Source organism: Callospermophilus lateralis, chromosome 1 (genome assembly GCF_048772815.1).
Source record: "Callospermophilus lateralis isolate mCalLat2 chromosome 1, mCalLat2.hap1, whole genome shotgun sequence".
Lineage (NCBI taxonomy): Eukaryota > Metazoa > Chordata > Mammalia > Rodentia > Sciuridae > Callospermophilus > Callospermophilus lateralis.
In genome coordinates this window covers 214,594,196-214,610,131 of record NC_135305.1, presented here as the reverse complement: position 1 = coordinate 214,610,131, position 15,936 = coordinate 214,594,196, and the positions used below count along the sequence as shown (strand labels likewise).

At 57.2% G+C, this 15,936-nt stretch overlaps 1 protein-coding gene across 3 annotated transcripts in view; it reads left to right on the top strand.

The window, feature by feature from the left end:
- The window catches only part of Nfix (nuclear factor I X), a 98,568-nt gene that overhangs the window by 62,542 nt on the left and 20,090 nt on the right, over positions 1-15,936 (top strand). For all 3 annotated transcript variants that reach the window (XM_077109418.1, XM_077109420.1, XM_077109419.1), the window contains exons 3-6: positions 11,904-11,966; positions 12,264-12,338; positions 12,754-12,874; positions 14,636-14,772. In XM_077109418.1, coding sequence (XP_076965533.1) covers positions 11,904-11,966; positions 12,264-12,338; positions 12,754-12,874; positions 14,636-14,772 — 396 coding nt within the window. The remainder of the gene's footprint in view (positions 1-11,903; positions 11,967-12,263; positions 12,339-12,753; positions 12,875-14,635; positions 14,773-15,936) is intronic.

The following is a 15,936-nucleotide window of genomic DNA, read 5'->3' as shown; positions in this document are numbered from 1 at the left end:
TGTGTGTGTGTGTGTGTACTGCACCCCACTTGAGCTGGGAGTGGGAATGGGGAAGGGGTGTGTTGCAGAGCAGAGGGGTACTTTCAGAAATCTCTCACCTCCTATCCCTACCCACCCCCAGTTCACCCTCTGCTTTGGCTGGCTCTGGGGGTGCAGGACCTCAGCCCCCTTTACTGGAGACAGATGACCACTGAGGGCAACACTAGCACAGAGCCCAGACCCCACTCTGAGGAAGTCCTGGGAAGTCACTGGAAAAGGCCTGGATTTGGAGGGGCGTGGCCAGCCAGCCGGCCTCTTGGGCTCCATTTCCCAGCATAGCATGTGCTTCACTCTTGCAGTGTGCTGCTGTATGTTGAATCTACCCCAAAGCCCACAGCTTAGGAGAAGCCTGGACAAGCTACAGTCAAGACGGGCAGAACAGGCTTCCAGAGACCCATTGGAGGAGTTTAGCCCAGCCCCACAAGTGTGACCCTTAGTGTTTGGGCAAGGCAGGGGTAGGAAGCAGTCCTCTCACAGCCATGCTCCATGGCTCTGCTCTGGGGTGGAGGATTGGGAGGCCAGGGAAACAGCTAGGCCAGCCCCAGGCCCAGTGAAATGATTTGCACCGCCCAGGGTCAGGGGGGTTGGGGGGGCGGGACTCACCTCGGCTAACCTCCCAGTGGAACAAAGGGGCCTTTCTCCACACCGACACCACCACCAGGAGGGTGTGCCTGCCGGGCTGCTGCCACCACTGCAGAATGCTAGTGCTCCCCCCTTCCTGACTTTTCTCCATTTCTCTCCCTGTCTCTGGTTCCTGATCTCTGACTTTCAGACTTCATTTCTTTTACTCTTTTTTTTTTCTGCAATAGCTGGGGGTGGGGGATCTTCCTTTTCCCAAGTTTATCCAGTGCAAAGACAAGTCTGCACTGCCAAAAGGTAAGGGCATCCTGGTGTGTTAGAAGCATTCCTGGGGTCACATGGCCACAGAATCCCCCTAATCGAGAATCCCCCTCTCTGAGAGAGGCAGGCAGGACTCTGCTGGGCCTGCAGGGTGGGACTGGGCCCTCAGGATTACATCCCTCCCAGCCATGCACCTAGCAGGCCCCCCACTTCTCCTCACCCACCCATTCCAGGGCCCCCTTTCATCCGGCCCCCGCACTGCAAGCTGTTCCTAATCAATGCAGACGGGAAGCTCGGCCCTCACATCACATCACGGGATGTGCTTGGCAGCGGCAGCAGCAGGAACCAATGTCTCAAGCAGCTCCTTCCCTGGTACACAACCTGGGGTGTGAGTGGCCTGGGCCTGGGTAGGTCTTCTCCTGCCTGTTGGGGCCTTGTGGGTGTGCAGAAGGAACCTGCTGGGTCCCCTGGAGCTCTGGGCTGGCTGTCCACAGGTTTATCCCGCTGTAGTCCACAGAGGCCAGCTAGTGTTAACTTGCTGCGCCACCTAGCTATGGTGTCTGGGAGCGCAGAGTGACCCTCCCTAAGCCCCACATCAGGGCCACCCTGGGATGCCCCCTTGGTTCCTTTGGAGAATTATGAATGGGAGAATTTTGTGTCTGCCAGTCTGAAGGGTCATTGTCATTTTTTCCCTTCAGAAGCTTGAACTGTCCTTACATCTGCTTGTTAGTTTACAGTGCACCATCTCAGCTCATTCTCAGGGAAAGTCTCTGTGAAAGTCCCGCGGTACTGTTTGAACAGGTATTGGTTGTTTTGCACAAGGAGGCCAGAGAGACACACTGGGGGTCCAACAGCATGTCTAGCTTTGGAGCTGAGGCTTCCAGTTGCAAAGCTGGGGCCCCATAGCACCTAGGGCTACCTCAACCCTTAGGAGGCCTTCTTTTGGGCTTAGCCCTGCTAAGGCTCTCAGGGCTCCAAGTTGGAGCCAACTTCCAAACCCTTTCTGCCTATCTGGGCAGCTCAGGACAGTGGCAGCTATGGGACCACCCAGGTGAGGAGAGGAGCGGGCCTGGGAGAGAGGCTCCACTGGCTTGCCCTGCCATTCACAGGGAGCCTTAAGTTCCTTCCTCTGGTCAGCCCAACCCCAGTGTGGCCAGTCCTGTACCCAAAGTCCAGGCCTAGCTGGACTTTGCAGGAGGGTTAGTGTTACCAGGATTTCCACATCAGTTTGTTGGGCATGAGGTCATTTGGCCGGCAGGAGATATTCTCTTTTCAGGGGCAGAAAGTGCCAGATAGCTGCTATTTCTGTCCCCTGGGTGGCCAGTGTGGCTACAGTAGGAAGATGAGTCTAGAAAAGTCTCTTTAGAGTCTTATTCACTCCAGCTGTAGGTTTAGGGCCAGGGGATATTGCAGTAAACAAAACAGGAGCTAGGCACAGTGGTGTACACCTACAGTCCCAGCTACTGGGGAGGCTAAGGCAAGAGGATCACAAGTTTGAGGCCAGCCTGAGTAACTTAGCAAGACCTAAAAATAAAAGGATAGGGTTGTGGCTCAGTAGAGCATGCTTGGGTTCAATCCTTGAGTTGGGGGGACAGATAGAGGCTTTATCCTTGAGGGGCTGAAGATTGAAAGCTCCTGACCAGGGTGATCTGATGTCCAGGTCCATGGGCTTTCATGCAGTCCAGAGCCAGAGTCTCCCATTTGCCCAGCCCAGCCAGAGGCTTTGGCTTGGGTGGTGTTCGAAGGAAGGACTGCTCAGCCTGCAGGCAGGAGCAGGGCCTTGCCAGACCATCCGATTATGGGGTGCATTTGTGTTTGTTGCTCTTCAATGAGCCAGAGTCAGTCTCCTGCAACCAGGGCAAGTTCCCAGGTAGAGGACTTGGGCTGTCTCACCTGGTACTGGATACTGCCCCATAGAGGTTATAAAAGGTAAAGCACCTGGGGATGAAGACAGGTACCTTCAGCCTGATTGCTGCTTTCCCAAAGGGTGAATCAAGGTAGTGGGTTCTGGTGGGCTCTCCTCTCCAGACTCCTGGATTTCCTGGATGAATTCTCTCAAGGAAGCGGGGCAGTAGGATACAGGAGGGACCAGGACCCTGATCAAGGCCAAAAGGAGGGGGGTGGGTTCAGATTGAAGGGGGCATTGGTGCTCCTTCCCTGCAGCCCCCGTCCTGCCAGCTCCACTGTCTTGGTGAGCAGGCGCAGGGCGCAGGGCGCAGGGTCTTCCCCCCCCCCGGGGGACTGAGGGCGGCTCCTGCTGTGTGGACTCACTTTCCACTTCCTATCCATCAGGTGTCCTTCTTCCAGCCTCTTTTCCCTTTTCTTCCCCTCCCTTCCTGAGAAGCTGCCTGTGTGTTGGGGGCAGGGGTCCTTGTCCTGAGGCCTCCCCATCCCCTCCCCTTGCTGAGTGCCCACCAGGCAGATGTTGGCAGTCAGCTGCAGCCCAGGAAGCAGCTCTTAAGTCTCTCTCGTCAGGTTCGCCCCTCCCGTTCTGTGTGTGTTCCTCTGCCACCTCCTCTATGGTCCCCCTTTACCTGCCTCCTCGGAGCCTTGGCCTGCTCTGATGCTTTCTGTCCCACCTTCTTTCCTGACGTGTTTTGTTTTGGCCCTTGCTGTCTTCCTCAGCTTCTGCCTCTCTCTGTCCCCTCCATCTCTTGGTTGCACTTTTGTCTTTTTGTCACTGTAGTGCTCTGGGGTTACTGCCTCCTTCCCTTCTTTCCCCCAATTCCTGCTTGTGCCAGGAAGTACCCCACGTGGCCTCCAGAGCCTCTGCTGCCCCGTTCTCTTCCCAGGTTGGCATGAGGGCCAGGAGGACTCTGTCCCTTTATGAATAATAGGCCAAGGGTAAATGTATTTGGGGGCTGGGGGAGGACTCTGGTGCCCTACCCTGGGAAGATGGGGACACTATTAATAGCCCAAAGAGCAGCTGGGGGTGGGGGTGGAAGTCTGGCCAGCCTGGCCTGGGCAACTCAAAGGGCCAGAAAGGGCAGTGCTGGAAATAGAGAGAGAAGGTGGGGATGGGGAGCAGATCTGCAGACTCTGCTGGGAGCGGGTGCCCCTTCTACTGGGCCCCTGGATTTTCCTGGGGTGTGAGACATGGAGAGCATTCTCCACCATCAGTCTCTATCCATTGGTTGGGGAGGGAACAGAGGTTTCAAGGGCTGGGGCCACTTTCCTGGACCCCACTATCACATGATTTCTGGCCTCAGGCTGTCTTGGAAATGCTGGCTCCAGCTACTGGCCAAGTTGTGGCACCAGCTGGCTCTGCCAGGAGATGTGGCATGCCCTGCCACCCAAGGGTCAGCACCTGTACTCCTGGTACCCTTAGCTCTCCATATTCCCAGGGTTGGGCAGGGCTGGATGGGCCCTTGGGGACAGCACCCTCAGAATACAGGGGCACAAGCTCTGTCTTCCCCCTTCCTGTTGGGCTGGCCCATCTCCTGACCTTGTCTTTCCCTGCCTCTCCTCTTCCGGCCCGGTGACCAGCCTGACACCATTCACTGATGGCTACTGCACACTGATGTGGGGAGAGACATCTGTACAAAGTGTCCATCCTGGCTCTGCCTTCTGTTTGCCTAGGAACCTCTATGCTGTTCTTTGTAGATGGTGGGCCAGGCCCTGAGGGACTCCTCTGCTGGCCAGCCATGGTCTCTGGGCCAAGACTACAATCTCAGACATGTTTACCATGTCATAGAGCAAGAGCTCCTGTGCTGTGCGGCCAGGAGCTGAGGGCCAGCCTCAGCTTCCCCACTGAGATAGTGTCTAAGCAGAGCCTGGAGGGAGGAGGGTATCATTAAATGGAGATGGAAATGGTAATGAGGTGGAAAGACAGCTCACTTTACTACGGAGCCCCTGCCCTAAGCTGGGCCCTGAGCTAGCACCCTACTCACGTCTTCTCACTTGCTCCCTGCCCAGCAACCATGCAGGGTAGGTGTGCTCCCCACCTTACAAAAGAGGGCACAGTGCTCACTTGGTCAAGGCTGCTGGCTGGGAGGTATTGGAGCTCAGACATGACCAGGGAGAACTGGAATGCCATTGCAGTCTGCCCACCTTCTTCCTCTACTTTCCTCTGCCTAGGAGTCCCTCTTCCACCCCTCTTTGCTGGGGCAAGGGTCCCCACCCAGGCTGGGGTCTCTGAAGTGGTAGAGCACTGCATTGTGCCCACTTCAGCAGACACAGGGTCTAGACCAAGGGCACCTCCCTGGGTAGGCAAGGACAGGCTCAAGGGGGAGGCAGAAGCAGGCATGGGCCCCACAGCTCTGCCTCTCTCTGTCTCTGTGGGGTTCTTCTCTGTGTTCTTTCGGTAGTGTCTGCAAATTCTGCTCTGATGGGCATTCCTTGCTCCTGGGCACCTCTGAAATACCCAGCTGCTGTCGAGCAAGCCCCAGCTCTGCTCATTCACTCTGCAGATGGTTGTGGAGCCCTGTCTGAGGTACTGAAGGTCAGCGCTGTGTCCACCTGCAGGCACATTCCCACCTCCCAGTTCTGCAGTGGCCAAAAGTCTCATATATTAGCTACTGAGCAGAGCTCGGAGTGGCTTCTGACAGGCAGGTGACCTGGGCTCTTTCCCTGTCCTCCCTGCCAAGTGTTCTGCAGCAGGGGCACGTCCCTTCTCTCTCCTCTATTGTTCATTGCCTGTCATCCTTCAGAGAGGAGCAACGGAACACCCAGGTCCCCTCATGGCTCCTCCCACTCCTGAGTGCCCAGGGCTTCAGCTCCAGTTCTCCCTGGGCCTTCTGGCAGGTGACAGGTACCTGGCAGACAACCCTGAGATGCTCGCCCAAGAGAGGTCCCTGGAAGGCGCTTGTTAGGGATGAAGGGAAGGTGCAAGTTCTGACTTTTATTATCTTGGAGGAAAACCATGAGTTTAGGAAGTCCTTTCTCAGTAATTGAGGGGGATGGAGGTGGGCTTTGTGTCTGGAGGGCTTTGAGCTAGGGTTCCATTGCTCTTCTGTGAGCAGGGAGTGGTGACCAAGGGCTGGAGGAGTGGCCCTCCTCCGCCTTGTTGCTGCCTGGGCCCTGGGCTTTCAGGTGGAGCCTGAGCATGCCCCTCTGGCCTCCTGGGTACCAGAAGCACTGGCCGACTCTCCTCTTCCCTTCCTGCAGCCTCACTGTCACGCTGTGAGGCCTGCAACAGCCAGGCCTGGCCCTTGCCCCAGCAGCTCTGGAGGCAGGGCTGGGTCAGGGTGGAAGGTGGTTATTCCAGGGTCGGCTGTCGGGGTGGAGTGTCCATCCTGGTCTGCCAGCTGCCTGTGGCCTAACCCATCACTCCTACTCCATGGCTTTCCTTGAGCCTCCGCCTCAGGAGCAGCCAGAGAGGAGTAGAACACTGTATTCATGGGTGTCTTCCCCGTCCTGGCACCCATCCCCTCTGCCACATTCTTCCCCCACCCTCACCAAGCAGGTGACTCAAGGCCCCCCCTTGAATCCACGAGCAGAGGTAGAATGAGGGAAGAGAGAGAAGGGTGATGGAAGGGTGTCCTGTCCTCCTGTGCCACCTGGCTCCCACCAGGCTTCAGAGCTGTGCTTCCTGGCCAGGTTCCTGCTTCCAAATGGAGTCTGGGGATGGCAGTGGAGGGGAAAGCCACTGTCTCAGGATGGCCATGTGTGTGTGCAAGCCTGCTGGCCCATGGGGGCAGGTGGGGAAGGCAGGGGAGGGAGAAAGTCCTGGAAGCCCCCTGGGTCCAGCTCAGTCCCTCCTCCCTCCGCCCTCTGGCTGCCCTGTATTCTCAAGGACTTTCTCAGTCCCCCAAGTGTCCTGCTTGCTGAGACGGGAGAACCCCTCTGTGACCCACCCCCTAGCCCCTATCCATCCGTGTCCCCCTCCTCAGGGTGTCTCAGGTTCTTGGACTTGGGTTTCAGGAGGCACAATAGTCACATTCTCCAGCTCTGATTGCTGCAGGCTGGGCCTCTGGCTCCCCTCAAGATTGGGTTTCCCGTGCCCTGAACGCTCCTGATTCTCAGAGGAGGGGGAGGCAGGCAGAGGAGGTGCTGCTGGGGGAGGGCGGGTGTTGTGGCTGCCTGGAGGCACCCTGCCTGCTTCTGGAATTTCGGGTCTGGGGAGGGCCAGGGGGAGGGCAGGCATCCCCCAAGGGCTGAGTTCCCCACCCTTGGAGGCCAGCAGTCCCCTGGGTCAAAGGGGATTCTTTTCAGGCAGCTTTGGCTGTGCCATCTTATTCTACCCTTTCTTGACAGTCAGGGCTTGTGACATCTCCAAGTGTGCATGTGCTTCTGATGACAAATGTGCTCTCCGGAGTCTACACACATGCCTGGGCACACATTTGTGGGTGCAGCTAAGCAGATCTGGATGCCCCTCTTGGCCCCCAAAGAATTAGCTGGGTGAAGTCCACGGGGGCAGCTGGCCCGCAAATTACACGCAACCCTTTCATAGAGCACATTTGTTCTATGTGGGAGCTGAGGAGAGTGTTGGCTGCAGTGAGCAGGAATTCCTCCCTCACCTAGTGGGCGCCATAAATATATCCCCGTCTGTGGCTGAAAAAAAAAAAAAAAATATATATATATATGTATGTATATAAACACGCTATCGGTCAAGGTTTGCAGGCAATGCTGGGTTCCTCCTGACTGTGGGAGCCTCCCCTCCTGAGCACTGCTGAAGAGGCAGCATCCTCTCCAAACACATACGTGCAGATGGCAGCAGGAGAGGAGCGGGGACTGGAGGGAGGCACCCGTGAGGGGAGCCCAGAAGCAGGAGCCCAGAACCATAAGGAAGTCCCTGTGGCGGGTGGAGGTTCAGGGGTTGAGAAGTCAGAGTCTGCATGTGGTCAAGGGCAGCACTGGGGGACTTTGTAACTGTCTGGGGATACCAAGGGACCTGAGGGAGGGAGGGGCCCATGCTGGCTACTGTCAGCAGGGCTTGGCCCTGCTCTGGGCACTGCCTGACACCTCCAGTCCACCAGCCATTGATGTAGTGGAGTGACCCATGGTGCTAGTGGATGGGGAGCCCAGAGCCCAATCCCATGTCAGAGGCTTATTCTACAGAGTCCACTTGGGCTCTGCTCAGAGTCCAGATTTATCATCTGCCCCTTCAGATCCCTCCTTTCTATCAGCCTACGGGGTAGCCCCAACCCCTGGCAGGGGTGCCTGTGCCTTAGAGGCGTGAATTGCCTGAGCAGCCCAGGTTCCCAGAGAAGGACCGTCAGCAGAGCTGTGCACTATGTGACACAAACCAGCCTGACCACCCCCACCACCTAACAACACTGAAAATGAGATTCTCTCCCTCCCAAAAGCTGGCCTAAGGTAGGGACCCAGATGCCTGCTTATCCAGGCATCTGTCAGACACAGTGGCAGCTGCACTTGATGGGTGGAGTGGGAGGCAGCATAGAGCTGGGAGGAGACCTGCGCTCCTCAGCACTAGGACCCCGGGGCCATTGGATTGTCTTGGGTCCAGGGTGGTGGGGGGATCCTCTATCCCATCTCCTCCCTCTGCAGGAAGTGGTGGGAGCTCTGGTCTTTGAAGACGGTGGGTACAGGGTGGGGGTTGGGGTTTCTTCCCCTCCTTAATCAGAGTGGCCTTGAACTGGGGTGTGTAGTTGGGGACCCCTCTCCTCTGACAGCCAGGCCAGAGAGAAGGTCCAGGTGGAAAAGGTGCCAGGGATGTGGCCCCAGAAGCCTGGGGACCCGGAGAGAGCCTCTGGGTGTGAGCTGTTCAGGAGAGGATAAGAGAGGGAGCCAGCACCTGCCTGCCTTGTGCCAGCCAATACCATCCCTGCTTCTCCACTGGCCCACAGGCCACCAGCTGGCCCATTGTCCCCGGTGAGAAAGCAGACCCTGGGAGGGGGGCTCTGTGTGGGCAGGGACTCACTCATGCACGTGTGCCTGGCAGGGACTGTCAGGGAAGAGCCACCCTGGGCTGGGGGCAAGGAAGGAGGAAGGGGGGGTGGCAGGGACACGGATCGGAGGATCGGATCGTGGAGGCACAACCAGAGTCAGGGAGACAGCCCTCCTTCTCCAGAGTGGAGAACAGAGCCCCGGAGCCCCGCTGTGCTCCATCAGGTCCCCTCCTGTGCTGTTGGCAGTGGGCAGTGTGCAGGGCCTGTGAACAAGAGATAAAGAGTTCAGGCAGAGTGTTTTTTCTCACTAACCGTGGATTTGTGTGTTTGTTCAGCTGGTGGCTCTGATAAGCCCTATTCTGCCAGATAAAAGCCAAGCAGCCATGAGGGGGCCTGGGGAGGGGCGTCATAAAGGGGCCTCCTCCTCTGTGTCCGGAATCCCAGGGTCATACCCTCCCCCAGGGAGCCCAAACAAAAAGGGGTCAAGGTGCAGGCTGCTGCGTAGTGTGCCTCCCTGGGCACAGCTCCTGGTACCTGAGCAGGCAGCCCTTTGGGCAGGGCTCCCGTAGAGCCCGCCCTAGGAGAAGCCGGCCCGCTGGCACCCTCATCTGGAGGGGCAGAATGTCCCCTCGTCTTCCTCGGAGCCAGACCGCCATGGGCCCAGTGATTTGTCTGGGCCCTGCACCCACCGACTGGGTCCCTGTGAACTCCCTGCCCTGTCTGTCCGAGGCACCGTCCCTGAGCTGAGGTTCACATCCCTTCCTGTCCCAGTGTGGCCATGACTCTGTCGGGCAGTGGTCCACTTTTGATGAACCAGTAGAGTTCTTGGGCTTGGTTGTGGCCCACTTGGGCTTCATCAGCCTTTGAGCAGAGCAGTAGTGTCCCCAGGACCCTGTCCTCCCTCCCTGCCTTTTCCACTGTCTGTGCCAGGAGGGTGAGGGCTGCGGCTGGAGCGGACCAACGGGGTCCTGGCCATAGCTACCCTGGCTGCAGGGCTGGCTCCTTCACCTCAGAGCGCGGGTCCAGCTTTCTAGTGCCTTTGCCTTTTGTCCTGATGCCGAGCTGAGCATGTTGGGCCTGGTGGGGGCGGCATTGTGGGGACGCTGGCGAGGCCGCCGGCTGGGCCGCCGGCTGTAAGATGGCTGCCAAAGCCTAAAATGGCTGCCAGCAGCGCCCGGAGCAGCGCCTGGAGGCGCGTGGCGTGGCCCTGCAGCCTCGCCTTCCCTCCACTTGCTACTTAACAGTGGCTAATGGTGACGACAGGAGTGCCCTTGGGGCAGTGTCCTATGCTGCAGGGGTCCCTCTCTGCCTGGAGCTGGCGCACCTCCACCCCTTTGTCAGGGGCTCTGGCTGGGCCTGTGCACAACGCCTCGGGCAGCGTGTGCGCAGCCTCCCTTCCTCACCTTTGCAGTGGGCCAGCAGTGCTCCCATGGGTGGACTCTGAGGCCGCCTACCCCACCGACTGGGCCTGGAGGCCTTGGTGGGATGGAGCTGGCCCTGGGATGAGCCCAGGGCTCATGGGTCATGGCTGGGTTGGGCAGCAGGGTCAGGGCCACATGCTCCCTGCTGGACTCTGCATGCCAGCTCTGAGGCATGTGCCCTTTCCTGAGGCCTGCAGTGAGGGAGTCTTACTTATAGCAGGGAGGCCCTGGTGTGGGCCACCTGCCACCTAGGTCCCTCAGCTCCCTCCTGGACAGGCCAGGGATCCGGGGATGGGCCAAGATGAGAAAGTTCACCCCTTGTGACACTAGGGCACAGAGAGGTCGCCCTGCCAGGGAGGTCTTGTGGCTCCCTCCACAGTGGAGAGTGCCACCAGCCAAGATATGGCCCCAGCCAGGATCCACTGTCTCTGCAGGCAAAAAGGGAGGTGTTAAGCCAGAGTCAGGGGCCCACGGGCACTTTCCTTACAATGTTTCCTTGATTTGCTAGAACAAGGTTTATTATTATTTTTTGAAATTAAAAAAAGAAATGGAACAAGGTAAAGGATGGGGAGAATGGGGCCCCAAACGGTCACCCTTTTCCACACACATCACCTCAAGGCAGAGAGCCAGGAGCGTGGCCAGAACTCCCAGCTCCAGACGTGTCAGGGCCTTCAATCTGAGAGCAGGGCCGCGGCAGCAGGCTGCTGTTGTGCATGCCAGCCCAGCGCCCAGCTCTCTCCCTGTGCCTCTGGGGAGGCCCAGGGGGCAGGGTCACTCTGAAGAGTTGAACAGAGCCCTGGCCAGCACCACAGCCCGTTCAGATGCCACCACACCACCGGCCTTGCAAGCAGCCGATTCTTTACCAAGCGCCTGCCTTCTTCCTGCCCCACAACCTGCCCCACCACCCTGCCACCCTCTTTCCAGCTGTCGTGTCCAGGCAGGCATTCTGGAGGTCCCCGTTGTGTCCCTGGCACACAAAGCCTTGAGGACCTGGGGCAGGGGTAGGGGGCTTTCCCAAGCTCAGCAAAATATTCACACACACACACACACACACACACACACACACACACTCCACCCTGCCCCCAGCCCTCTGTGAGCTCCACTGCACAATGGGCCCTTGTCTTGGGGCTCCCTCTGAGCAGCTGTGGCACTGGGGCATGAGACAGCCTAGACAGGCTGGCACAGAGCGGGTGGTGGCAGGGCAGACCTCCCGCTCAGGGTTGCCAGGCTCTGCTTACAAGCACAAAGGTGAGGTGGGGGAGGTGCGGGCCCATAGGACTGGCTTCAACTGATGAGGTTAGGGGCAAGCATGCTCCTCAGAACCCTTGGGTCTGCCACAGCCACAGATGGCCCTGCTTGCTGGCTTTTCTCCTGGGCACCTCCTTGCTTCTAACTCTTAGCTAGTGCCATTCACCCATGGGTGACTTTGTTCCTCAGGGGACATGGGGCAGTATCTAGAGACAGTTTGGGTTGTTACTGTTGGGGGCTACTGGCATCTAGCATGGAGGCCAAGGGTGCTGCTGAATACCCTGGAATGCAAGAGATGCCCCCACTCCACCCCACCCACCCCATGGAGAATGATCTAGCCCAAATGTCAGTAGGCTGCCAATAGGCAGAGAAACCTGCACTGGGCTAGAGCTATTTGTCCTTCCCTCTGCTGGTCTCCCTGGGCTGGCTGGGGAGAGGGCACTGGGTGAAGTTGTCTGCTGGCCAGGGTGGGCCACCCTCCCCATAGAGCTTGAGGGCAGCTGCTCAGCTGCAGTTGGTGCAAAGCTTTGCCCCTGACCCATGCTCCCCTTTGTGTCTCCTGCAGAATCCGGACAATCAGATAGTTCAAACCAGCAAGGAGATGCGGACATCAAACCACTGCCCAACGGTCAGTGTTCCCTGCCCACTACATATCCCCCACCCCCCATCATTGCTGCCCCACCCTCTGGCCTGGCCAACTGGGATTCTCCTTCCCTCAACTATCCCTTGACTGAACTTGGGTTGCCCTCCCAAGTAGAGAGACTCACCTGGGGCAAATGCCCTCTTCAGGGAAGACCTGGAAGCTAGCCTGGAGCCCACACAGGGCTGGGAGGGAGGGAGTCAGAAAACGGGAAGGAGAGTTGGGGAAACAAGTGGACAGCCCTCTCCCAACCTTGCCTGACTCACTAGCCCTTTTCCCTCTTAGGGCACTTAAGTTTCCAGGACTGTTTTGTGACTTCCGGGGTCTGGAATGTGACGGAGCTGGTGAGAGTATCACAGAGTAAGTGAGTCCTTCCTTCAGGCTAGGGACCAGAATTGGGCTGAGGTTGGGCTGAGGTGTGGGGACTTGGACCTCACAGGGCCCCCGTTCTGATGGGGTCTTAGATCAAGCGAAACAGAGAAGGGACTTCCTCTGTCTCTTTGGCCATAGGCTGGGTGGAGCAGAGTTGTCCAGAGAGCCCCAGCCAGCTCTAATCTCTGCTGCTTTAGGAAAAAAAAAAGTCACAACCAAAGGCTCTTCCCTGAGGACCCCAATGGGGGTTGGGGGGAGGTTTTCTCAGCAGCACAGGTGTCCCTTCCTATCATGTGTCCCTGCAGCAAACCCCCGGGGCTTCTGGGAGCTGCTCACGGCAATTTACAGGCCCTGTGGGGCCTCTGGTACCTTCTAAACCTCACCAGCCTCTTACTCTTCCCAGCTCCTGTGGCAACAGCGTCAGGGCCCAACTTCTCGCTGGCCGACTTGGAGAGTCCCAGCTACTACAACATAAACCAGGTGACCCTGGGGCGGCGGTCCATCACCTCCCCACCTTCCACCAGGTAAGCCTAGCACTGCAGCCTTCGGTCTGCCCCAGATGACCCCCCGTTATTCACAGTGCCTGGGCCTGGATGCTTCAGGATGTTACCCTTTGTTGGAGGTACTAGCTCGCCGTGGCCTGGACCCACTGTACTCAGCTACCCCACTGAGCTTCCTGTCACACAGCACTTGCCCCTGGGGACCAAACCTGCACAAGTCATGGCTAGAAGTAGAGTCTGGCAAGGTCTCCTCTTGGAGAGGTGGCACTTGATCCCAGACACATGGCAGAGGTGGTGGTTGGGGGACGTGGGATGGATGCTCCAGGCAGCCTCCCTCCAGTCAAAGCTGGAGAGGTTGGCAGGGCCACCCCAAGAGGACTTTGGAGACCTGAGGAAGGCATGTGGACTTCATCTAGGGCGGCAGAGACACTGAAGAGTTTTGAGTGGGGCATGCTGGGGTTGTATGTTCTAGCAACTCCTCCAGCAGTGTGTGGGCAGGGCTGACAGAGTGGGGAGGCCGAGCCTCCAGGCTGGGGTGGGGAAGGGTCTGAGTAGGTGGATTACGCTAGAGAGAAGGGGAAGAGTTGAGAGGTGCTAGCCAGTAGTCAGTTGGCCTCATCAGGCACATCTTGCAGGGAAGAGTCAGGTTCTGTCTTCTTTTATTCATTTTTCTTTCTTTTCTTTTTTTTTTTTTTAATAAATTCACTTCTTTAATATTTATTTTTTAATTCTTGGCGGACACAACATCTTTGTATGTGGTGCTGAGAATCGAACCCGGGCCGCACGCATGCCAGGCGAGCGCGCTACCACTTGAGCCACATCCCCAGCCCCCATTTTTATTTTTCTTTTAAAGATTTATTTTTTAGTTGTAGTCGGACACAATACCTTTATTTATTTATTTATCTTTATGTGGTGCTGAGACTCGAACCCAGGGCTTCACACGTGCTAGGCGAGCGCTCTACCACTGAGCCACAACCCCACCCCCATGGTTCTGTCCTCTTTTAAAACTAGGATTTTTTTTTTGTTCACTGTGAGGTTTTAGGCTCTGTGTGTGTGTGTGTGACTAGTGATTGAACCCAGGGGTACTCTACACCTGAGCTACATCCCAACCCTTTTAATTTTTATTTTGAGACAGGGTCTCCCTAAGTTGCCTGGGCTGGTCTTGAACTTGTGATCCTCTTGCCTCAACCCGCCAGAGTTGCTGGGATTACAGGCATGTGCCACCATGCCTGGTTACGCATTCATTTTGAGTTTTTAAAATCTTTCATTAATTGGGCTGGGGATGTGGCTCAAGCGGTAGCGCGCTTGCCTGGCATGCCTGCGGCCCGGGTTCGATCCTCAGCACTACATACAAACAAAGATGTTGTGTCCGCCGAAAACTAAAAAAAATAAAATATTAAAAAAAAAAATCTTTCATTAAAATTTTCTTTACCTTGATGACTGAGTTTTGTGGCACCTCTGACCTTTTTGTCTCTGAGAGTACCACACTGGCCCTTGGGGACTGACAGGAAATGGTGGGTGGGGCAGAGGAAGCAGGTGCTCCCTTCTTGGATGGGCCCTGGATGGACCATAAAGGGCTCGTGAGGGAGCAGATTTTGGAACTGCCTTGCTCCAGGGAGCAGGTGGGCTGGTCTCAGGTTGGGCATCCAGGGGAGAGTCCAGAAGCAGTGCTATGGGCTGGCACCTGCTCCTCGTACAGGGGCCTGTCAATATGCAGTTCTCCAGCCGGGGCACCCAGTGACTCCTCGGAGCCTTGGCCCATCTGACCCTCTCTTCCTTCTCCAGCACCACCAAGCGCCCCAAGTCCATTGATGACAGTGAGATGGAGAGTCCTGTTGACGACGTGTTCTATCCCGGGACAGGCCGCTCCCCAGCAGCTGGCAGCAGCCAGTCCAGTGGGTGGCCCAACGATGTGGATGCAGGTATGGGCATGGCAGTTCCATCTCACCCAGACCCAGAGCAGCCAGAGCTCCACTGACTCCCCCATTGTCAGGTGGCACTACCAGTCTCCCTCCTAGATTTCTGAAGTGGGCACACCAACTGAAGGAGGGGAGTGGAGGCAAGGAGCTGGGCCACCCCTGAGTGGGCAGCAGAGCCTATGGGCATGGTGGGGAAAAACCTGTAAGCCTCAGGTGCCCTGTGGTGGGGGGCTATGGTCTCTGCTTCACGGCCTCCTCCTCTTGATATTTCTGCAGAGATTGCCCAGCCTGGTGGTCCCCAGAGTTTAAAGCCATTTTCTCAACCAGGGCCCCAGTGGCATTTGAGACCTGGTCACTCTGCAGTGGGGACAGCCCAGTGCATTGTAGCGCTGGGTGGCATCCTTGGCCTCTACCTGCCAGATGCCAGTAGTAAACACTCACTCCCTGTTTTGAGGAACAAAAATGTCTTCAGACATCGCTGAATACCTGCTAGGGGACAGACTCGTCCTGGCCTCAAGGAGGCTAGGGCCAACTTACAGAGAGATTCAGAGCCCAGTGAAGAGCAGGCAGAGCTGTTTTTAGACCAGGTGGGGAAGCTCTAGTGAAGGGTGAACTTCTGAGAAGCCTGTAAGAAGCAGCTCAGACTTTTGCTTCCCTCTGAGTGGCCTACGCATGTGGAGCCCACCCACCTTCACCTCCAGTGTTGGCTGAGGGTGTGGACAGACTAGAGAGCTCAGGAGGGAGTGTGTGTGCCCATGCTCGTGCGTGTTCGTGCGTGTGTGTGTGTGTGTGTGTGTGTGTGCGTGTGTGTGAGAGAGAGAGAGAGAGAGAGAGAGAGAGAGGGAGGGAGAAAGGGGGAGAGAGAGGAGGCTCACTGCAGGGGACCCTGCCTGACATGTCGGACCTATGGCCTGTGTAGGTCCTTAGGGATGAGGGTCTTGGGGCCTGGGAGTGCATATCTGCTCATATGGGGTGTACGCAGGGCATATTTGCTCTGGACAGGGCTGGAGACGGAGGACTGGGCTTTATTCATTCAGGGTCTGACCTAATGGCACCTTGTCTGCTACAGATTGGGGTCAGGGATGGGGGTGGCCAGTGGAAAGGCTACAAAGGCAGGCTCTGGCTTCTGCTCTTGGCTCCTGGGAGGAAGCAAAGCCTCAAGCCTTG